The 24,526-nt window shown below is 35.5% G+C and overlaps 1 protein-coding gene across 4 annotated transcripts in view; it reads right to left on the bottom strand.

Annotated features, from left to right (window-relative positions):
• Nckx30C (solute carrier family 24 member Nckx30C) overlaps nt 1-24,526 on the bottom strand; it is a 1,001,248-nt gene that overhangs the window by 25,287 nt on the left and 951,435 nt on the right. For all 4 annotated transcript variants that reach the window (XM_069822261.1, XM_069822260.1, XM_069822262.1 and 1 more), the window contains one exon: nt 5,689-5,804. In XM_069822261.1, coding sequence (XP_069678362.1) covers nt 5,689-5,804 — 116 coding nt within the window. The remainder of the gene's footprint in view (nt 1-5,688; nt 5,805-24,526) is intronic.

Here is a 24,526-nt window from a genome sequence, read left to right on the forward strand (position 1 = left end):
ATATTTATAATGAAGAGTGAATTTCGTTTCTATTCTACTCAAAGTTGACTGAGTCATTGGTGACCAATTTGGATGAGTTTCGTTAAAAATATGCATATCTTTTGTTTTATACGTGTTATTTCAACTTATCATCATCATCATCATCATCATCATCATGATTTGAATTCTGTCGTTTGCTGTTAAGGATATTTTGTTTCATGTAGATTTCATCAATAAAACTCTTTCATAAAACAAGGACTAAGAAAACATATCAACAATTAAAATTGAAGACATTATTATAAAAACAACCCTTGTCAAAATTGCTATTTTTCAGGAGAACAATAAAAATAAGTAAAAGAACACATGTCAGCTGTTTCCGTACAACTGGTGTTTATCCTTGTGGCTACTGCACCCGACATGTGTCGTTTTTGGAGTCTATAAACATTTGAAATAGTAGCAAATGTGTCTTAACTCAATTTCATTAGAAATGACTAGGGCTATTTTTGTAATAATGTCTTCAAATGTGAGCACAATTAACCATAACCATATAAAACAAATAATGAAGTATTGCTTAAAAATATGCTCTTTCGGATGATATTAAAAACAACTATACAGTGTTATTCAGCATAAAAGGTTAACGATGACGTGATAACTCGCATAAAAATATTATCAAAAATATAATAGTATGTTACTATCGATATATATATATATATATATATATATATATATATATATATATATATACATATATATTGGTGTTCCATTCAATATTTATAATATATTGACAACCTCTAAATTAACTCACAGTTTTCGTAGCAACGCCATATTGTATTTTTTTTTGTCCAGGAAAATATTCGATTTTTACGAAAACACTCGAGATTTTGTAAAAGACACTTGTAAAAATACGAGTGTTTTCGTAAAAGACAACTATTTACCCTGGTCAAAAAATAAAACATGAGTAATACAAAAATTATATTTACCATTCCTTTATTTTGGTAGCATTCACAGCTTATCGACAATCATTACAGCTTATCGAATATAGACTACTAAGAACGCTAATGAACCATTACCACTGTCACGAAACTCAATACGTAGGGAATGTGCATCCATAGATAGGTGCTAACCACTAGGATCGCTACTATCGCCTCATCACAGACAATAAGAAATAGTACCGGCACAGTCTATTGTTCCTAGTACCCTCAACAACTCAAGCTTCGTGATTGTATATACTAGACTGTGCCATTACTTCCACTGTTCTTTATTTGCACTACGGTGATGGGTGGCCACTATGATACGCATGTTCCATATTTTGTTTCCATAAAAATATTCCTTTCTAAACACAAGGTTTGGCGTGTCTGAGCTATTCGTACCAATCCTGTCATTCAATTTTAATTAAAATTATACGTCGCTTTTGAAAAACCTTGTAGATACAGATAAATAAATGAACAGACATGTAAACAAGAATATACACTGATAGATTGAGAGAAGAGGAAGAATGCAGAATGGCAGCCTATCTTGTTTGAGTTAAATATTTTAAAAATTTTATTTCATCTCAATCAACTAATTTTTATGGAAAAGTGTATCAAAATCTCGTGTATCTTTTACGATTACGTTTTTGCCAAGTATTCCGTATTAGAGGAACAACCGAACGAACTGGAGAGGAGATAAAAACTGTCTGAGCCTTCTCCATTTCGCTCTCAAACGACGTAGTTAGGAGTTAGAACTGCCTCTCGTCCACGAGTTAAATGATGGGGCTATGATAAATGTATCTCAGCTCGTGCCAAGGCAAGTAGGCCATGACCAGCGTCGCGATGCCGGGTCACACGTCACGTATGACGTCAGCAGCTTCATTTCAATGTCGGCTACAGCAACAGCAAATTAAGTTTCGTGGGATACATGTGAAAGAGATCCAAGCAGCCGGGCAACATGTAATCCCTTATTACAAGGATCACAGAATTGTGGTATACATCTCAACTTCTGGAAAGGCTCTGGAGTTACTTAGAAATGCACGGTTAATTTCATTTGATGTATTTCTGATTTTCAGTTTTACGAAATTTTGGAGTTTGCGGAGGACCAAGTAATAATAGCACAAGAATATGATGACGCAGAATATATGTTTAGAAAACTGATTGAAGAGTATGACAAATGTGACTTGAAAATAAATTTTGAAAAGACATTTTATATGGGATTTTGCAAGATGGAATAGGCATCATCAAAGGGTGCAATGAATTTGAATATTTAGGAGTCAAAATTAATAAAAATGCTACACAGGATGATGATATTAAACATAGGATAAGTAAAGGAAGATCAGCAACAGCGATGTTAAATGGAATATTATGGAACAAGACTATTTTTAAGGAAACAGAAATAAATATCTGTCTATAGTTCAAAGTTTGACAACATATGAAGAGGAAACATGGAAGCTAAATCAAAATTTGCGGTCTAAATTACTAGAATTAGAAATTGATTTTTTACGACGTTCGGCCAGATATTCTAAGCTTGAAAAAATAAGAAATGAAGTGATCAGGTAACAGATGAATAAAGAAAATTCAATTTCTGATTTCGTAAAATATAAGACAGTTCGAATGGTATGGACATGTAAAGCGAATGGATGATGGAAGGCTACCAAGAAGAGTTTTATATTACATTCCAGAGAAAAGGAGAGGCAGAGGTAGACCGCAAACACCTGGTTGCAAGACATAAATAAATCGTTGGCAGATAAAGGACTGCAAGAACGGGATTGGGAAGATAGAATTGGAGAAAAAAATAAGAACGTAGGACAGTGGTCACAGGAAGATGTGATATTACATTGTAAACCTGTTTATAATAATAATAATAATAATAATAATAATAATAATAATAATAATAATAATAATAATAATAATAATAATAATAATAATAATAATAATACATTTTACGCAAGTAGAACTTTGATTACGGTCTCTAATTCTTTACCGTAAATTTAAACTGCTACCAAAACGATGGTTATAAAATCACTGAAGCTTATGCTGTAATAATAATTATTATATTATTTTAGGCAGCCATTCTTAAAAGTAGATGTTTTAACGCTAGTCAAATATGTTAAAAATATACTATTAAAGGTAGCGTTCGGAAAGTACTTTTAACACTCACTGATTTTCAACTGTTTGCCTCGACTGTCAATTGTCACACGAAAGCAATGATTGCAACAAGAGTCCCCAGCGAATAGGGATTGTATAGAATGGACACTGAGCGAATTTTCCTGTGTTGTTTTTCTGTGCGCCGGCGTATAGTTCCACTTTTAAGTGCTAGAGGTTAGTGTAATCGAGCACACGCTAAGAGTTCTTCGATAATAACTGAATATAAGAGTTGAGACCAGAGGAGTGAAACTGAGAGAGGAGTTTCCGGTAGCAAGACTGTGCAGGCCGTTGTTTTGTTGCCCGATCACCAGAAGCGCTAAACGTTTCAACGGAGTTTTCTGATTGGATGCTAGTGGGAAACATCGTTGTATTCGAGATATATCTCGTAGGCAACAGAAAGCCACACAGAACAACAAAATAGCCGCCATATTTCTTTTGAGACGAGAGTCTGATGACTGTTTTATCAGTCGTTTGTATGTTTATGTTATTTAATTAAGAAAATAAGTGAAAATTTCATCAGAACAACTAATATTTTATTTATACTTGTTCTGTTGAAATTTTTAGTTATTATCTTAATTAAATAACATAAACACTCTACAATAACAACATTAATCTTTAACAATCTTTATAATGTGATCAACAAAACCACCAATATCGCGCTCAAATTTTCAAATGTTAGCTTCACAGCCAGACCACCAGGAGCGCACCATTTGTTCTCTGCTTCCCCATCGTAAGGCCCGTAACACACTTGAAGAGTTTTCGCTAGCTAGAAATGTGCTGCGAGGAAGAGGCGAAGAGCCTTCCTCCACACACTTAGCGAGTTCTCGCTATCACAGATCACATCTCGCTATGATCATCTATGCACTGCCTTCATGTAGGAAGCATTTTTCTGATTATAATAATGACTCGTTGGGGGAAATATTATAGGTTATGTATTTACGCATATTGTCGTACTTAAATATATAACCTGTAAGTACTCGTATATTGTCGTACTTTACAAATTACGTACGAACGCTATGTTAAATCTGAGTATTCAGATGATGAGGAAATGGAGTTACATGAACATATTTTGTTAATGAACAGAAAAAGTAAACCTGAAATTAAAGCCAGAAATATCTGAAAATCACATTGTATCTTACGAAAATAAGGGCGAATTTTGGACACTGGTTTCGATTTGAATGATGATACGTTTAGGCGTTATTTCAGGTTGAATGGACCACAGTTTTTTGCTATTCATGATATGATAGAGGATTCTTTGCTATGTTCTGATTAAAATTACGTAAACTGTTAAGACATATTTATAGATACATTATTTCAAATGTTTAATTAATACTATTCAATCTCATCAAAATAAAATATAGCCCTATTTATTTTCAGATAATCTGATATTTGTCTCCAGATTTCTTCTTTAAGTTTCGTGTTTTTATAGTTTTCATCCCGTGTATCATATAAATAGGCCTACGGGTGACATCGTACAAGTTCGATAAGTTTCTGACTGCAATTATCAGCCATCTTTCCTCATTTCCAAATAAAAACAATACAATTCATCGCCACCTGTGATATCTTTTTCTACATTTACTCGTCATAAAGAGTATAAATGTCAAACATCTTTGATAAATGTGTCAAGAAAATTCGCTGAGCTACCGATTCCAGCGAGAAACTCGCGCGAGGTTTTTGCCTCGAGCGAGAATATCTTCCAGTGTGTGGACGTCCATTTGAATCCAAGTTATCAATCTTTGAATTTTCTCGCAACACATTTCTCGCTAGCGAAAACTCAAGTGTGTTACGGGCCTAACATGTGCCTTGCACTTCTATTATTCGTAAGATTCTGATTTTTACTCTTATCATTAGATAAACTGATAAAGAATGATTTATTCCTTTGCAGTTTTTAAATAAAATTTACGATTTTCTTGCAAATTAGTGAGAAATTAATACTATCGTTATTTCCTGCTATTACTAAGTCTGATAACTCTACTGCAGTGACCAATGGACGTAATGCTGTTTGTCAGATCTAGTTCGGGTGTGTGTTCTTAGATGTTACGACGATGCGTTGTTGCCAAACTATGCAGATTTTCAGCCTAATTTTCTAAGTAACATGCACTTAATGACAAGAAGTATAATAGTTTTTTTTTATTTATTTTAATGTATTCTATTGGACCCTTCAATCTGTGCAGTTATATTATTTCCACTCTGTACAAAGAGGAAGCACGTATGGTCCAATGCACAGTTATATCACAGTCTAATATATACAGTCACGAAGCTCAATACGTAGTAAATATGCAAGCATTAGGTAGTTGCTCACCACTAGGATCGCTAATATCGCCTCATTACAGGCAATGCAAAATAGTACCGTCACAGTCTATTGTTTCTAGCACCCTCAAAACTCAAGCTTCGTGACTGTATATAGTAGAATGTGGTTATGTGAAGTAGCCAATCATAAAGGGTATAAAAGAGTAGATGACACTTCAGGTCATACTAATAGATGGGATCTGTATGAATTTACGAAAAGTTGGTGATATTAAATTCCAGCACACTGTACCATACCTAAAAGTCTGCTTCTTCTGCTCGTAACATTGTTGTTGGTACTGACCTCGGGTGGTATCCTGATAGTGTCCCCTGCCACGTTGGCCCACCACACCATCAGGTAAGAGTAGGCAGCTATCCATACGATGCTGCCGATAAACGTGACTGCGAAGAACTTCTTGCCTGTAACATATACAGAACATCGTTCGTAAAACCACCCTGACACATAGACCAGTTTTTTCAAGGTCACTGGCCACTAGGAGAGGGATGTAGCTCGCGTGGAAATCGTAGCAGCTGTCTCCTATGAAATATAATCTACTACGAACTACAACCTTGGGATACTTACATATTATGTTACAACGTTCTTTCGTTAAATGTTAAATTTATGATACTATACGTAAAATCCATAACTCTTGTACAATATGTTCGTATTGGAATAGATTCATACAAGTGGTTTACTCCGAAACTAATATTAAACATGTTTATTGTAAAATATCTAGTTAATTAAGTACATAATATATTATTTGACCACCTCTGTGGTGTAGGTATCAGCATGCTAGTCTCTTACGCAGAAATTCCTGGTTGAGGTTTTTCAGGGTTTTCCCTCAACCGTAAGGCAAATGCCAGGAAATTCGGGCCACAACATCCCTGAATATCACCGGCCTCATTCATCACCAAAATCATATTCATAACAAATCAGTAATACATATACAGTCGCCATCTAGTTCACAACAATAGAACCAGTCACAACAATAGTACACAGGCCTTCGGATTTCACCTAAAAGATTAACTCGCGATATGACCAAAGATGTTAAAGCGAGTATGAATAACAGAGAGGATATATATATATATATATATATATATATATATATATATATATTTCCTCAACTCCTCACGTAATGAATAGTGCAATTTAAAATACTGACATTTTAAATATTTCAAAGTATGGACAGCAGATTTATAAACATTCGATTTTTGAAATTACATTATATCACACTTCAAATATTGCACGAGAAAATATCTACCTCTTTCGTAAGTATTGTAGAGCACGTAATTTATTGTACTTGGAAACTTACAAAAAAAAATCGATAGGCCTATTCACTATGAAGGTTGTACTTTTTGCTTTTACTAGAAAACTGTATTATAATATCACAATAATGATACAATTAAAAAGTAAATTCAGTTGATAGTAAAACAAAAAAATAAAATAAAATAAATATATCTTATTAAACATAATACAACGAATGCTTTTAGTATGTTTACTATGTCAATATCCTAGCAACTAACGTCGAGCAGTCGAATTCCCATCTGAACTGTCAATAATTTGGCCACTGTAGAAGAATCGAACCACGACTGTGGGAAATGACATTTATGGCTCACTTTGACACGGCTGACATAGACGAAGAAAGAATACTCTGTGTGTGTTCGGAATGAGTGGACGAATATCCATCCGTGTGTAGATCACGTAATTGAGTTCATTACACGTGCAACCCACGGGAGATAGAAGTCTGCTGACATAGACATGTTTCTAACGGTCACTAGATTACACAGACAGATTCCCTAAGACCAGAAGAGCACCACCTAGGCAGTCCTGTCCGGCATGATAATTTCATACATATCAATGAGGGACACAGCAAATGTCCTTCGTTAAGGGTAAACACCCATCGTTACTCTTTCAAGGACATCACACAACGTCTCTCCTCAATATTGAGAATATTGTGACTTTTATTCTGCTTTAATCACCACACACCCGACAACAATTTGACTTTTATTCTTAATAATTCACCCTACAACAATGGGTATTCCACTCAACACAGCAACACAATAGTCGTTATTGCACTCCACACGAGGACAATGGCAATACACGACGTGTATTATTGAGAAGAACAACAATGTACTCCTAATTTCAATTAATGTTCACAATGCACTATGTGCAGAACAAAACTGTCAGTTCACAGTTCTCTTGCCTTGGCTAGTTCTTCTAGCTCATTGTTCAAGTTTACTGCACGTCGAACTCAAGTCTTCCGGCCACGGTCCACTGCACGTCGACTCAAGTCTTCCCAGTTACGGTCCACTGTACGTCGAACTCAGGTTCCCGTCGCTCGCTGCTGTCCAAGACAAGACTTGAAGACTCAAGACTGACTGACTCACTGACTGCCGGCCACTCGCGCTTTTATTACTAAACCACATGTTCTGGAATCTTCGATTCGCGTGGCTTTCATAATCTTAGAGAGAAATACGCTTCTAGATATTTCCCTTGCTCTCTCCGCTCCGCGCCGTCACCGTAGTCTTCTCCCCTCGCTCCGTACCGCGCTACAGCTCCTGCCGAAGCTCGAGTTTCCGTTTCCCCGCGCCTCCCTTCTCGCTAGATGCGCGCGCACACTCCCTAGGCAACCAGAACAATCCAGACTGGTGCCACAATACTCTCACACTACTATTTGACGTTACTGTCCACCAAGGAACTCAACCATAAATATTCGCAGACAAAAATTTTCCAATCGGCATCGCCGAAGCCCGTACACCTACCCTGAAACCATATTTTTGATAATATGAAATTATATAAAATGGAGAGTGCTGTGGAATAAAATTATTATCGAGTGAAACGAGAGAACCCCGAGAAAAGCCCCAACCTCCAATATTTTTCACATTGCTGGAAGTCGAGTTCGCTGAAGGGCAAGGTTGTGTTCTAGTGCTCAGCTACCGAAGGTGTGAGACAGAATACTTTTTTTTTTCTCTCTTTTACGGAAGAGGGATTCGAAGGCTTACACTGAAGCCTGAGACTTATTGTGCTTACCACTCCTATTCTGTGAATGACTGAGTAGCCAAACGACCGCGCTCTTGTACAAGTACAGCACGCTGTACCGTGAACTTAACCTGGACTATGGTATGGATGATGATATGTGAATTAATGATGGTAAAATGAGTCCGAGGTCCAACGCCGAAAGTTACCCAGCAATTCTGCTTCAATTGGTTGAGGGGAAACCCCGGAAAGAACCCCAACCAGGTAACTTGTCCCAACTAGGATTTGAAGCCGGACCTGCTCATTTTACGTTCAGACGTGCTAACCGTTACTCTTCAGTGGTGGACGAGACAGAACTCTACAGTTACAAATTCATTCTGAGATTACGTATTTGAATTGTTATATAGAAATTATGTATACACCCTTTCTTTAAACCGGAAGTGCAGTTCTACAAGTGTCAACCCAACACATTCTGTCAATTTTATATATTTTTCTTTTAATAACTATTCGAATTTGACTGTATTATTTTAATACAGTCATGAAGCTGTGTGTTGGTTTTACAATCTTTCATACCCTCAGAAAATACGCCTACATGATTTATCTCCATGTTTAGTTTACAGCATTTTACAACACTATATAATGTTAATACAAATGGAATATTTTCATAATTCTTGCACTAAAATTAAGCTGATTAATGTAGCTAAGTGCCAAACTGCTACTTAAGAGAGTTAATTTAAAACTCCAAGATCTTAAATTTTTATTATGTTTGGAATTTTCAAAAAATAAAATTGCATTTTTCCTTAATGGGATAATTACAACATTGCATACCGAACAAATAATACTCTACAAAAACATCTCAACACACAAACAAACAAATACAGCTACAGTGACATATATAAACTCAGATGTAACACCTGCAACAACGTCTACATAGGACAGACAAGCAGATCATTTCAAACACGTTACAAAGAACACATCACAGCCATAACAAAATTACAAAACACTTCCACATATTAATATTAGAGGAGAAAAATTCGCTCCGGCGCCGGGGATCGAACCCGGATTCTTGATTCTATGTACCAAGCGCTTTGACCATTGAGCTACGCCGGAGTCCAATCCATAGCACCGGATCGAACCGCCCTCCTCCAGTGTTTTTCCTTTTGTGGCTTAACTCCAAGTTGTGCATGTATGTTGACACTTTATTAAGTCAACTCCATTATACAAGGAGCGCACTCAGTTGAGTGACTTGATGGCCGGGATTCCACAGTAATGTGCACAGTAATCTGTACAGAAATATGCACTTTTGCTAGAAGAATTTACTAAAGATTACTTTTTTTGGTCCTACAGAATATATCTGTTATGGTAACAATTAATATTAGAGGAGAAAAATTCGATCCGGCGGTAGGGATCGAACCCGGGTAGCTCAATGGTGAGAGTGCTTGGTATGTAGAACCAAGGACCCGGGTTCGATCCCCGGCGCTGGAGCGAATTTTTCTTCTATAATATTAATTGTTACCATAATAGATATATATATTCTGTAGGACCAAAAAAAAAATAATAATCTTCAGTAAAAACTTCCACATATGCAGAACACATCACAAATGCTAACCATACCTACAGAGACATCAACACAGACATGGAAATTCAACACATCCAACCAAAAAGCCAGAAAATAAACACACTTGAACAATACGAAATATACAGACACACAAAAACATATCCAAATGAAATTCTCAACACACAACTCAATTTCAGAACACACTCTTTGACTCCATATTACACTACATAAACACACCCCCACAGGAAACAAAACAAAAGGCGCCAAGACCAGGAACAACCAGTTCTCAAGATGGCCAATAGCAGGCCGAAACATGTTAACAAGGTGATATAAAATTTAACACGTGAAAGACACTAATACGTTTTCCGAAGAGATATAGTGTTAAAAGTAGTGTAATCAAGATGTATAATGGGATAAGATAGGAGAAAATTGTTTTCATAGCTTATTCTGTGTTCTTTTAGGACAGTCATGTCAACTGATGCCCATAGGAGCAAGCGCGCGCTTTAGAGCCCAGGAGAGCCTGAGCGCATTGCAGCGGAAAAGAGACTGACGAAGGAGGTAGTATATGCCGCTTGGTCGAGCTATATTCAGGGATGGCCAGCACTGATTCAATGGATAAAGGGAAGAGAACTTATTAAAACTGTAGCCATGTTAATTTTTAGATTTATCTGAGAAGCATAAGTGCATTATAAGAATGTCAGTTTCAATTTTAATGCTCATTTTTCACAAGTTTGATTTTTTTATTCAAAAGAAATTTTTTCTCAACTTTTTTTTATAGAAAAGTGAAATTTTCAGATTAGGCCTATTTATTTAGTAGCCTTACAGGATATTTTCGTAAATCTAATACACCGTAAATACGTATTACTGAAGATAGTGTATTGAATTTTGAAAATATTCGCATGGAAATTGTTTGTAAGGAAATGAATTAACAAAGCAACTACTGTTACATCATAAGCAAAAGATACGTGCCCATGTGTTGTAAAAATGTCAGCTCTATAGCTTCAGCAGATTTCGAGAAAATAATTAAATATTCTGATGATAAGAAGTTGCTCACCAATATCACCTTAAAAGCATAATGCGATAGGAGGTTTGTTATGGAATATTAGTTACAGTTAAAACATATACAGCACCTAGGTAACTTTGCTTTGTACTATAATATTGTTTTGATTAGTTTATTGATTACTTTCATAAGGCTAAAGATACCACCAATATCAATTCCAACTTATTATGTCATACTCAATCTCTTTTTTTGGGATATCACTTTCTTTATGAAAGATATGCTTCATCCATATGCACTACTATGGAATTTATGTGAATATTCCTTCTTAACTCTTTATTATGTTATTAACATTTAAAACACAACTGCAATATTAAGAAATTGCTATCAGTGCTTTTGAATAATATCAAACAGAAAGAAGCCATATAAAAATAACGACATAAAATTTCACGTTCCTTCTGAAATTTGTGCACCACTGTTTTCTTAATCCAACAGGATGCTTATTCATATACACAACCCTTCCTCTTTCCATACTTAGCGCTTGATGCCCGCGCACGACGTCACGGTCAGAAAAATGCGCTTGCTTTAACATCACTGTTTTAGGGGTAAGACAGTGAAAGAAATTTTGTTCTAACAAAAACAAAACAAATTTCAGTTTTCGCTTTAAAAATTGCTCCCCTGTCCCCCATAAATATTTGAGGGATTTATTTTGTGTGAAAAGATGATTTTGGACAAAAGAAATCTGATTAACATTCCTGTAAACATGCCGCATGTGTTACACATTTTGTGGGCACCCTGTTCAGAGTCTGCTACTGAGACTTCCATAACGCGAGGTTGATGCGGAGAATCATCTCGAGTACTGGTTGTATGAGCCACAATTTCTAACAGCTGGTCCGAGGCACACTCCACAGCGAGAGAGAAAGAAGACTGCAATAAAGAGAGGCTCGTACAGAAAAACAAATGTACGCAAAGCTGCACTCCGCAGAACAATAAGCATTTATGACTACGACAGCGCCGCTTCCCCTTCGCTATTGATGACGTAGATAGCTTTCATACGGGAAGTTGGAAATATGATGAAGACGTCGCGACAGAGCGAATGTCGGACCTGAGAGTTTATTGGTTCGACTCAGAGCTCAGGGGCCTTATAGGCTGTTCAGAATACCACCACCACCACCACCACCACCACCACCACCACCACCACCACCACCACCACCACCACCACCATCATCATCATCAAACTATTATGGATTTGGAGTCCGCCGCTTTGGAACAACGGTTAGCGTGCCTGACCGTTGAAACTAGCGGGCCCGGGTTCAAATCCTGAGGTTTTTCTCCGGATTTTTCCTCAATCCATTCAGAGGAAAATGCTGGGTAGCTAGACCCTGGACTCACCTCGCTGGCATTATCACTTTCATGTCATTCAGACGCTAGATAATCTTAGAAGTTGATATATCGCCGTAAAATAACCAATTAAAATAAAAAAAATCATGGAATTGGGCCGTATAACCCTATCCAGCCTCTGTAATCCAGAAGTCTTTTCAGAGGACGCCTTTGATGAATTCTGCCCTGATTTGAGAATTAATTGAGGAGTTGAATCGAATACGGGCGTAATCCACGTTTTGGCCTTTTTCCGTTCAATGCATTATTAGATTCTCTAGTGTGTATACGGTCACCTTGCAAAATTTCGATTTGATATCTCTTTTCTAATGGTCTGTGGCGCAATATAAGTGTTGAGCTGTTTTTACAGTTTAATCACAGTCTAGTTTATACAGTCACGAAGTTCAATACGTAGTAAATATGCATCCATAGATAGTTGCTAACCACTTGGATCGCTACTATCGCCTCATCGCAGACAATGCGAAATAGTACCTGGACAGTCTATTGTTCCTAGCACCCTCAACAACTCAAACTTCGTTACTGCATATACTAGACTGTGGTTTAATGTTAGTTATCAGGTGGTGGTTGGAAGGTTGTTTTTCTAATTCCTACGTACATACTTGGGACTTAAGGGAGAACTCAATTTATTATTGTTTTAAGGGGTTGGGTATAGCTTACAGCAGTAAAATTTTGGAAATATTCAACTTTTTTTCCTCCATTACTGTATCTAGTACAATAATGAAAGTTAGTATGCGTAAAACACTGTCCTTCTGCTATATGAAAAAAATATTTTTACTATTTAAAACAATTATTTACATTTTTTTTTTCAAAATTCAGTTCACTGTGCAGTGATGAAGCGTTTCCTACATGCTCAAAAAATTTCCAACATTCTATGATGAAACCTTTTGTTTGTATTTATGCATGTCATAGGACCAAACCCTGTGAAATCGAGGAAGGAAAATGATGTAAGGAGTCTGCACACATTCCTTTCAGAAGAACAGAAGACTTAAGTTACTTTGAACTAGTCTTTGCTAAGTGTCATCAATTTACTTGACTTTTGTTGTATCTAGTACTTTTTTTCTTAATTTCCTCATGTTTTCTTTTTTTTTTTTCTTTTTTTTTTACACAAGTGGAATCTTTAATATTGTTCTGAAAATATGGTTGTGTTTACAAAAAGGAAAGGATTTTACTTGCAATCATTTCTCACGAATTTTAAAATATGATGAAACACAATGTTGTCCTTAAAACACTATAAGTTGTGTGTCCATATTCCTTGTGTAATCCTCTTTATTTAATCGTCAACAAGAAATCGCAGAAGGATATTTGTTCCGTCGTTTTTCCGTGCGTAGGGTAATTGAATGGAAGAAAGGCCATTGAATGGAATAAGGACAACTGCAACGATATTTTATAACGACTATTTCTTTCTTACTGTATACACATTTATATCAATTAAAATGTTTTTCAATTAATGAAATATTTAATAACAGCGTGAATGTTCGTTGTTTACTCTGACTAAAAATGTGTTATTTATACAGCTACGCAAATAATTCAAAGACCTTTTCCTCAAAACTTCAATTTCTGGGTTACGCCCGTTTTCGATTCAACTCCTCAATTGTGGAATTCCTTTTCTGTTCTCGTATGTTGGATCCAGTTAGTTTTGGTATTTTTTTGTCAGAGTGGTTCAGTTTCTAATTCATTGTAAAATTCATTACGTTTTATGATCCTGCCATGTATATTCAGCTGCTTTCCTTAAAAATTCATTTTCTGCTACTGCGATTCTTGATTTGTCACGTTGTTTCAAAGGCCAGATTTCGCATCCATACAGAAGTGTAGGGACTCCCGATGTGTTACGTAATTTTAAATCCAGTTTGTTAAGTCGTGGAGGGTTTGAAAGTTCTATTTATGGTGTCTATGACTTAAAAAAAGACATTTCTCTTGTCATTTTCTGTTTCATAAGATAGTGTGTATGTGTATATGTGTATGTATTTATTCACACTGCAATGGGTATATACCCGGTGGGCAGTGGTAACTAATTACACTCAATAATGACAATAATAAACTTATTAATTAAAAATACAATTAATGATAATACTAATAATTAATACTAATAATAATAATAACAATAATAATAACAACAACAGGGAATATACTAAATTAAATGAAACGATCACTTAAAATAACATTTGAAATATTCTAATTTGTATCTTAAAACTAAGATCGAACTAAAACCCACGAGTATATGTTCATATCTGCACAAGTACCTTTCAACATTACACTCATTTCGCTGTCAACTCACTCACTGCACTGGAACTACGACACATTTCACTGATTCTATCCTGATTTCACTAACACTTCAAAAACATTTCACTGTTCAAATACTTTGCACTGCCACTATAACCTATACAGCTTCACTGACAGGAACACGTTTCACTTACACAGCACACTTCACTGACACGACATACTTCTTCACTGATACAACACACTTCACTGACACAACATAATTCTTCACTGATACAACACTTCAATAACAACATATCATTTACACCCTTTAAGTACTGTGTATAATTACCGTCTATTAGTAAGGTCCTTAAGCCTATTTTTAAATACATTTTTGGTTGTTGGTAAAGCCTTTAGTAAGTCTGCAGGTAAAGCATTCCAGTCCCTGATAGTACGATTGAGAAAAGAAAACTTTCCAGTGTACGTCCTCTGCCTTCTTTCCCTCAATTTATATGAGTGGTCGTTCCTTGAAGAGCAATTTGGCGGCTGCAACCTATTTTTTATTTCTTTCCAGGCAGGCTCACCTCTGTATGTTTTGAACAGTGCGCATAATCGAATTCGCGTTCTCCTGTCCGTGAGTGTGTCCCATTTTAATGGTGAATTTTTCCAACAACACTTAAGAGCCCGTTTTTGAATCTTTTCCAGTGTCTTAATATGTTCTAATCTGTAAGGATCCCAACATGCAGCACCATATTCCATTACTGGACGTACTAGTGATTTATATGCAATCTCTTTGGATTTATCAGAACCTTTTCTTAGTACCCTCATCACAAAGTGTAACGCTCTCCATGCTTTTCCCGCTGTGTCTGTAACGTGTTCCCCCCAGCCGAGATTGCTGCTAAATGTTATTCCGAGGTATTTACATTTGTTAACTTCCGGAATGGTTTCACCCCCTAACGTATACGATGCGACTATTTTATTTCTTTTCCTTGTAAAGCTGATGGCTTTGCTCTTTAGAGAATTTATTTTCATTTTGTTGGCTATTGCCCAATCATTTATTCTATTGAGGTCATTCTGGAGAAGAGTAGTATCTTCATGACTTTTTATTTCCCTGTATAGCATACAATCATCCGCGAATAAGCGAACCCTAGATAAGATATTAACTGGCAGATCATTTACAAAAGCCAAGAATAGAAGAGGCCCCAAGACACTCCCCTGCGGGACCCCGGAAGTAATTTCAATTGGGTTCGATAATTCCTCCCCTACCCGTACTCTCTGAGTGCGACAAGTTAAAAATTCCTTGATCCACTGGAGCACTCTGAAGTCAATCCCCGTTGATTGTAGTTTAACCAACAATATATCGTGTGGGACTACATCGAATGCGCGTGAAAAGTCAATAATCACTGCATCTACTTGGCTATTGGAATCTATTCCGTCTTCTAAATCCTGACATACCGTTACTAATTGACTCTCACATGAATAGCCCCCCCGAAATCCATGCTGACAGTTATGTAACCAATTTGAGTCATCCCAATGCTGCCTTAGATAAGCTGAAATCAAGTGTTCCATCTGTTTGCAAACCACAGAGGTAAGGCTGACCGGTCTGTAATTTTTTGTATCTGAGCGAGACCCTGACTTATAAATTGGAACCACTATTGCATCTTTCCAATCTCGCGGGACAGTACCATTGTTAATTGATATTTCAAATATACGCACTAGATAGGGAATCATGGCTTCCCCTCCCAATTTTAGTACGTCTCCGGCGATACCATCAGGTCCTACTGATTTATGAGTTTTCAATTTAGAGATCCTTCTCCTTATGTCCCTAGGCTTGATAGAAAACTGACCCGTATTTTCCACAGAAGCTAAGTGTGGTACTATTGTCCTCATCCCAAAAACAGTGGCATAATAGGAATTTAATTTTTCTGCTTTTTCGCTGTCCTGTACGATAAATTGATTGCGGTCATTTTTTAGGGGGAGGCTCGAATAATTTTCCTTGCGTCGTCTCTTCACATATTTATAAAATTCCCCCCACCCGTTTTGTTCACCTTTGAAAAGTTTGTTTAGGTAATTTTCCTGCGCTATCTTCTTCGCATTAAGCAGTTCTTTCGATAGTTGTGTGAATTTTGTTTGTTTTGCAAGGCTTTCCTTGCGCTGTCTGTAGGATTTCCTTAGTTTTCTTTTCAGTTTCCGTATGTATTTATTATAATATTCCGGATCGGGATTGTTTGATAAGCGTTTAACCGGGATAAATTTCTGTATTCCTGTTAATATAATCTGCTTGAACTCCGCCCAGCATTCTTCTACACTACTGCCCTTTACTACCCATGATGAGTACTTTTCTCTAAGATAATTTTGGAAGCCTTCTCTGTCCGCTTTGTTATATTGCAAGATATTTTTGTTCTTTTTACCGCTTTGCTTGTACTTAGCATTCCATAATATTTCAAGAATTACCGCGTCGTGGTCACTAATACCTGGAATCACTTCAATACCTGCGACTATTTCTGAGGGTCTTAAAAGAAATATGTCTAGTAACGAATCTCCCCTTGTCGCCCTGTCTGTTACTTGAATTAAGTTATGTTTCCAGATGAGTGCGTTTACTAATGACTGGGCTTGACTCATCCCTCCCTCTATTGTACCCTGCCAGTTTACCTGAGGCAAGTTTAGGTCCCCTGCAACGATAACATACTGCCCGCGGATTTTTCTATTTTCCAACATATCTCTTATTTTATACAGTACGTTCAAGCCTTCTTTCGGGGCCCTGTATAAACCGATGATGTGTAATATGTTTCGCGAATAATCATCCTCTATGTCTACACCCAACATTTCGAACTCCGAGTCCTTAAAATTTTCAGCGCTTTGCAGGCACTCTTTTACACATATAAAAACCCCTCCCCCTGTTCCTACACGGTCGCGTCTGTATGTTACATAGTCGTTTCTAAATACTTCTGAGTCTGCTACTTCGCTGGAAAGCCATGATTCCGTTCCTATTATGACGTCAGGATTATGCGAATCTACTAGGTTCCAGAATTCAATTGATTTGTTATAAATACTTCTACAATTCACCTGCAGCACCACTAAAGACTTACCATTACATGACATAATATTGGTGATCCCTGTTGTTTCCGCTGTGGCCGCCGCTACCGCCTCCGTCTCTCCCATCGCCGTCGCCGTCGCCGCTTCCTCCGCCGTTGTAATAGTACTCGTACATACTATTTGCCGCCGTCATTCCCGGTCGTTGCTTCTCTCCGTTGCCGCCGCCCTCGAGAACAGCGCTCCTAGTCCCGTCGCTCCTCGTCGATTTAGATGAACTCCATCACGTCCCAGGTCCCCGTCACCGATCCACGAATTTGGGTCCACGAATGTTGCTCCCGTTCTATCTGCCACCCAGTCGAATGCCTCATTGAGTCGCCCAATCCGAGTCCAGTGAAAATCTCGTCGCCGCACTATCCCGCTGATAATTATCTTCGCTTGGGGGTACAGCTCCTTCGTTCTTACCGCCAAGTCGTACATATCTCCCATAACGTACTCGAATCGTCGCCTCAGGTCATTGGTCCCCACATGTAATATTACAGTTTTTATGTCCCGTTTCTCCTGTTGCTCCAATTTGAGTTTCACTTCGTCGACTCGTATCCCCGGGTAGCACAGCACTTCGAGGTCCTTATTTTCCTGTCCCACATGTCGCACCATGGAATCTCCTATCACCAATATCTGCTTCTCCTCGCTCGCCTCCCCGTGTTGTTCCTCGCGTAGCCGCCTGTTCTCAGCTTCCATCTCTCTGCTTCCGAGGTAATTGAAATTGTTTATGTAAGTGTGTTTAAATGCGACAGGCTCATGTCAGTAGATTTACTGGCATGTTAAAAAACTTCTGCGGGATAAAATTCCGGCACACCGGCGACGCTGTTTTTGTACGCTGATATAACCTCGGCAGTTGCTAGCGTCGTTAAATAAAACATAGGATAAACTTGCCTAATTTCGCAGCAAATTGTTTGGAGCAAGCTTATGAAACTAGATTAACAAATTTTGAAGAAATGAATAGTTGACGTAAGATTGCAGCACTTCCTGCATGTATCATCGTTGGTTGGACGAAGTTAGCTTTCATATGTTGGCAGTAACAGCTGTTTGAATACGATAGTGTGTTATGAGGCTTTTTAAACATAGCTTTCATTACAAGGGGAATTAAAACACTGTTTTTGAACAGAAACTATTGGTTTTGCAATTAAATTATTCTAGATATCAAAGGGAAAATCACAAGCTTTCGAAATATGGTTTTATTTCATGAATCTAGTGGAATCTGTACTACGTAGAGGTTTAATTTCGGAAGCAAAATTTTAGTTTCGAATGGTAAATTACAACAATGGCTTACAAGAGCAGTTAGCAAACTTGGAACTTTCTTTGGTCTTTTGTGTTAATCATGTGATTTATAGTAGCCGAATTTGAGTATGACTTCAAGATTATTCCAGCATTGACTGTGTCACCCTATATTCTTCTTCTTCTTCTTCTTCTTCTTCTTGGTTTTTATTTAATGAAGTAATAACAAAGTCTTAAGGGGAAGGATCTATAGGAAATCTCTTTTCTCATATTATTTTAAGTAGAGCCTATACTTCCCTAACATGGTTTCATATCAATGTAAGAAGCCTTTTAAATACATTTTCACTTTTGCCCTTTATGGTACAGTCACAGATATAAAAAATGCAAAAAAAACCGCAGTATTATAAAGCAAATGCTATATCTTCTTTCAAGAGTATCAAAGAATCACAAATTTTGTCTTAAATGAAAGCTAAAAAACTGCTAATCAATTTTGTTTGACGAGTTTTAGAAATTTTAATTTTTACATTTTTATTTTTATTTTGCGATTTTATGAGCAGAAAGAAAAATTGCATGTCTATTTTTAACTCATTCTTTAATTTACAATTTGACAATTTCCTCTTATAGAATTCTTCATGTATAATGTGAGAATATGCCCTGAAAATTTCATTCAATTATCTCTATTATTGTCTGAGATATTACATATATTAAATGTTGAAAAATGTAAAATAAACAAACTCCAGATATTCAAGGGGACTACAGCGCAGCGGCTATGTAAAAATGGCGTAAAAGCAATTATGGTCATCCTTTTAGGTCCTTTCCCTTAAGCCAATAGATAGGATACAGATTCTATTTTATGCCATTGTTGTATCTGAATCAGTCTGACGCAACAATGGAGAGAAAGAGAGTAAATTGTTTACAACAATAGACGTAACTATTTTGGATGGTAAAATTTTATTAAATATATTAAAAAAATTGTCAGTCCTGCAATGAAAGTTTTAAAGATGATATGAATGGTGAACAATGGATACAATGTTTACAGTGTGAAGACCGGTTTCAAGAAATTTGTCAAGGACTTCTTCGTTATGAATCAGATTTTTCTTGCGAGGGACGCGGGGAGGTTGAAGGTTAAATTTATGGAAAAATTCAGTAAAATTACTCGGGTTCTGCACATACTGCGAAATTAACACAGTACTATTCCTAATTTGGCTGGAATGCTGTTTTTCCATTTATCTATTATTTTCAAGGTCATTCAATCTCAACATTTTTGTGAACATACGTTATAATGTACAATCTTCTTGTCAATAAATCCCACCCGTTTGAAAAATATCTCAATCAGTAATAAGGTCTAGACATTCTGTTTCATTGAACTTACTGCGAAATTAGGCACGCTTACCCCAATTTTAATTTTAACTCATGTGAGTTTTCAATCGACAATTGAATGATATTTTTATGTAATTATTATTATTGTTATCATGATTATTGTTATTATCATCCAGTAAAAAAAGGAGAACATACAAAACTACACCAAATTTCTAGGACTTTCTATAGACTCCAGTTTAACATGGAAAAAAATATCGAATATATATGCACAAAGTTATCAAGAGTTATAGACTATATTTATTAAAGAAATTAGTGAATTGCGTTTTTCAAAATAATTTAAGATGTGCCTACTTTTCGTTCTTTCAGTCGATAATCCGATATGCCTTAATTTTCTGGGGAAATGGTACCAAAATTGGAAGTGTCTTGATTTTGCAAAAGAAAGTTATTAGAATTCTATGTCAATCAAACTATCTTGAACATTGTCGACCACTTTTCATATAATTAACAGTCATAAACCTGTATATATACACGACCTAGTCCTTCACACTCGACATAATATAGACAGTTACTCATTAGTAGCCAATATACATGATCATGAAATTAGAAATAGTGAACAAATTAATATTCCATAGGCTATTGTAGGTTACATAAGACTAGTACAAATTTTTCTGTCATGGGGAAGAAATGATATAATAAGCTTCCCAGTCAATATTAGAAGTTACCAACTAATAGTTTCAAAACTAGACTTTATAATTGGCTTCTAATTAATCCTTTCTATTCTATAGATGAGTTTTTTAAACATATATTCAAATAAAATTGTTTGTTAATAAATAAAGTTGCCCATCTACATTTAGTTACAAATCATACATTAAAAGTGAAGTATTTTCATTAATTTTTATAGTTCCAAATGAAGGGTACACGGGAAAAACGATCAAGGTCCACCAAAAATCGAAACTGAGTTAATAATGCTATCTTATAGTGGAAAGGAAGTACTATCATGTGGTCTAGCTAGTAATAAGAAATCATCGTTCTTGACATTCCACTACGTCAATTTCTATTAATACACACATAACAAAGTATTAAGTGCTTAAACTTTAAAATTCGTTTTTCTCGAAACTTTCTAAAATGGACCTTGATCGTTATTCCCGTGTACCCTTCAAATATTTTGTGTTTTCATTGTTCTAATTAAACTTCACTGTTTTAAATGAAATGTATTTGTACTATGTTTTTTTCACCTTCTGTATTTGTGACGAAGCCTATCACTATTTATCTAATGGCTCAATAAATTGAAATTATTATTATTATTATTATTATTATTATTATTATTATTATTATTATTATTATTATTTGAAGGTTTCGTAACAAGCTCTTATCATCCAGCATGCTGTCAAAAATGTGAAAGTTGGAATTTATAAAACAGTTATATTACCGGTTGTGCTTTATTGTTGTGAAACTTGGACTCTCACTTTGAGAGAGAAACATAGGTTAAGGGTGTTTGAGAATAAGGTGCTTAGGAAAATATTTGGGGCTAAGAGAGATGAAGTTACAGGAGAATGGAAAAAGTTACACAACACAAACATAATTAGGAACATTAAATCCAGACGTTTAAGATGGGCAGGGCATGTAGCACGTATGGGCGAATCCAGAACTGCATATAGAGTGTTAGTTGGGAGGCCGGAGGAAAAAAGAGCTTTGGGGAGGCCGAGACGTAGATGGGAAGATAATATTAAAATGGATTTGAGGGAGGTGGGATACGATGATAGAGACTGGATTAATCTTGCTCAGGATAGGGACCAATGGCGGGCTTATGTGAGGGCGGCAATGAACCTCCGGGTTCCTTAAAAGCCAGTAAGTAAGTAAGTAAGTAAGTAAGTAAGTAAGTAAGTAAGTAAGTAAGTAAGTAAGTAAGTAAGTAAGTAAGTAAGTAAGTAAGTAAGTAAGTAAGTAAGTAAGTAAGTAAGTAAGTAACTAAGTAAGTGAGTATTATTATTATTATTATTATTATTATTATTATATTATTATTATTTCTTTAAACAGAGCTACTACAGGTTTTAATTTAAATTAATGCAGCTAATATTAATGTAATCTAGCAAATCTCTGCATGGAGTACGAAACACTGTTTGCGTAGCGCAATCCAACGGCTGAGATTTCATAGTGTACATTTTAATTAGGAAATTAACTCAGAAAGGAGATGGAGATGAGAACACTGTTGGGCTGAACAAATACAAGCGTCTTGCAACTAAACCGAAACATCCCAAGTAGCCTTATCTCTGATCTTTAACTTTGTATATTTGTTCTGCCGGGTACAATTACAATTTTGTGCCTCTTGTATACCCATACTGGTACTGCACTGAGTCTCACACTACAGCAGATTCCACTAAAAATTCCCGGTAATGAAATAGATATTCATTTTTTTAGTCGGGCTGGGTGTTCGTACAATAGCCACGCTGCAAACGTTGATCCAAATTTTACGAATTGTATCAGTCACTGCTAAAACGCCTTTTTTTTCACTTTTTCATTTTAATTTCTGAAGACTGCATTCTCTGTAATATGTATTTCTACAGCGACATCATTTTACTTTTACTTCAATTTTTATTGCACCTGAGTTTTTTTAATGTACTTCACTCCCACCTCTTCTACTAGTGAACTTCCACCCATCTTCCGCACAGAACCAAGGCCGCATATGCAAAGTCGTCTTAAGGTCACAGTAAACAGTACTGAGTGACTGAGTACAGTACGTTCCAGAAACATGGTGCGTTTTACAGTGAAAAAAGAGCATTCATTATTTAATCATATTTTCGTACAGGTATAATAATAATAATAATAATAATAATAATAATAATAATAATAATAATAATAATAATGATTTATTTAACCTGGCAGAGTTAAGGCCATACGGCCTTCTCTAACACTCAACCAGGAGTAAAAACTGCTTTACAGAAACACTACAAATTTACAAAGTACACACAAAACTGAATAAGATAATAATAATAAAATGTAAACAACAAGTAAGAAGAAATCAGACATAATATATAACATAGAGAAGGAAAGAAAAAAGCATAATAAAATGTGAACAGCAGGTCAAAAATAAATGAGGCCTACAAAGTATAAAAAATAAGATAATTATTGATAATAATAATAATAATAATAATAATAATAATAATAATAATAATAATAATAATAATAATGATTTATTTAACCTGGCAGAGTTAAGGCCATACGGCCTTCTCTAACACTCAACCAGGAGTAAAAACTGCTTTACAGAAACACTACAAATTTACAAAGTACACACAAAACTGAATAAGATAATAATAATAAAATGTAAACAACAAGTAAGAAGAAATCAGACATAATATATAACATAGAGAAGGAAAGAAAAAAGCATAATAAAATGTGAACAGCAGGTCAAAAATAAATGAGGCCTACAAAGTATAAAAAATAAGACAATTATTGATAATAATAATAATAATAATAATAATAATAATAATAATAATGATTTATTTAACCTGGCAGAGTTAAGGCCATACGGCCTTCTCTAACACTCAACCAGGAGTAAAAACTGCTTTACAGAAACACTACAAATTTACAAAGTACACACAAAACTGAATAAGATAATAATAATAAAATGTAAACAACAAGTAAGAAGAAATCAGACATAATATATAACATAGAGAAGGAAAGAAAAAAGCATAATAAAATGTGAACAGCGGGTCAAAAATAAATGAGGCCTACAAAGTATAAAAAAATAAGACAATTATTGATAATAATAATAATAATAATAATAATAATAATAATAATAATAATAATAATAATAATAATAAATAAGAATAGTAATGATAATAATGATGATAATAATAATAAATAATAATAAAATAATAATAACAGGCCTAATAGTAATAATAATACTAATAGTAGTAATAAAACAGTGTAGTACAAAGCATACAATGAATACAATATTTTTAAGTATACACAGTAAGGAAAATTATGTTTACATATAGCTCAACTTATCACAGAGATATACCATTATCGGAAAATATGAAAACAAAAATATAAAATTTTATAATTTTCTAACTTGGATTTGAAAGATTTCAATGTTCGATGTAATATTATACAACTGTTTAAAATAACTTAAATAAAAGGGCCTCGTTAAGTAATTAGCTGTCACGTCATTTCCCTCTTTCTATGACCCTGCGTCATAACCACTTGGACGGACAGTAGACAGCATGTCCGAGTAAATTTATATGTGCGGGTCGGGCAGAAGTGAAGATTGAATTTACAGTACGTAAGGTACTCTTTTATAGAGTAGGTACAGAATTATTTCAACAAGAGTTACTAGTACGAAGGACGAAACTGGTAATTGGAATTAATGCAATAGTCTATAGTGC

Source organism: Periplaneta americana, chromosome 3, assembly GCF_040183065.1.
Source record: "Periplaneta americana isolate PAMFEO1 chromosome 3, P.americana_PAMFEO1_priV1, whole genome shotgun sequence".
NCBI lineage: Eukaryota > Metazoa > Arthropoda > Insecta > Blattodea > Blattidae > Periplaneta > Periplaneta americana.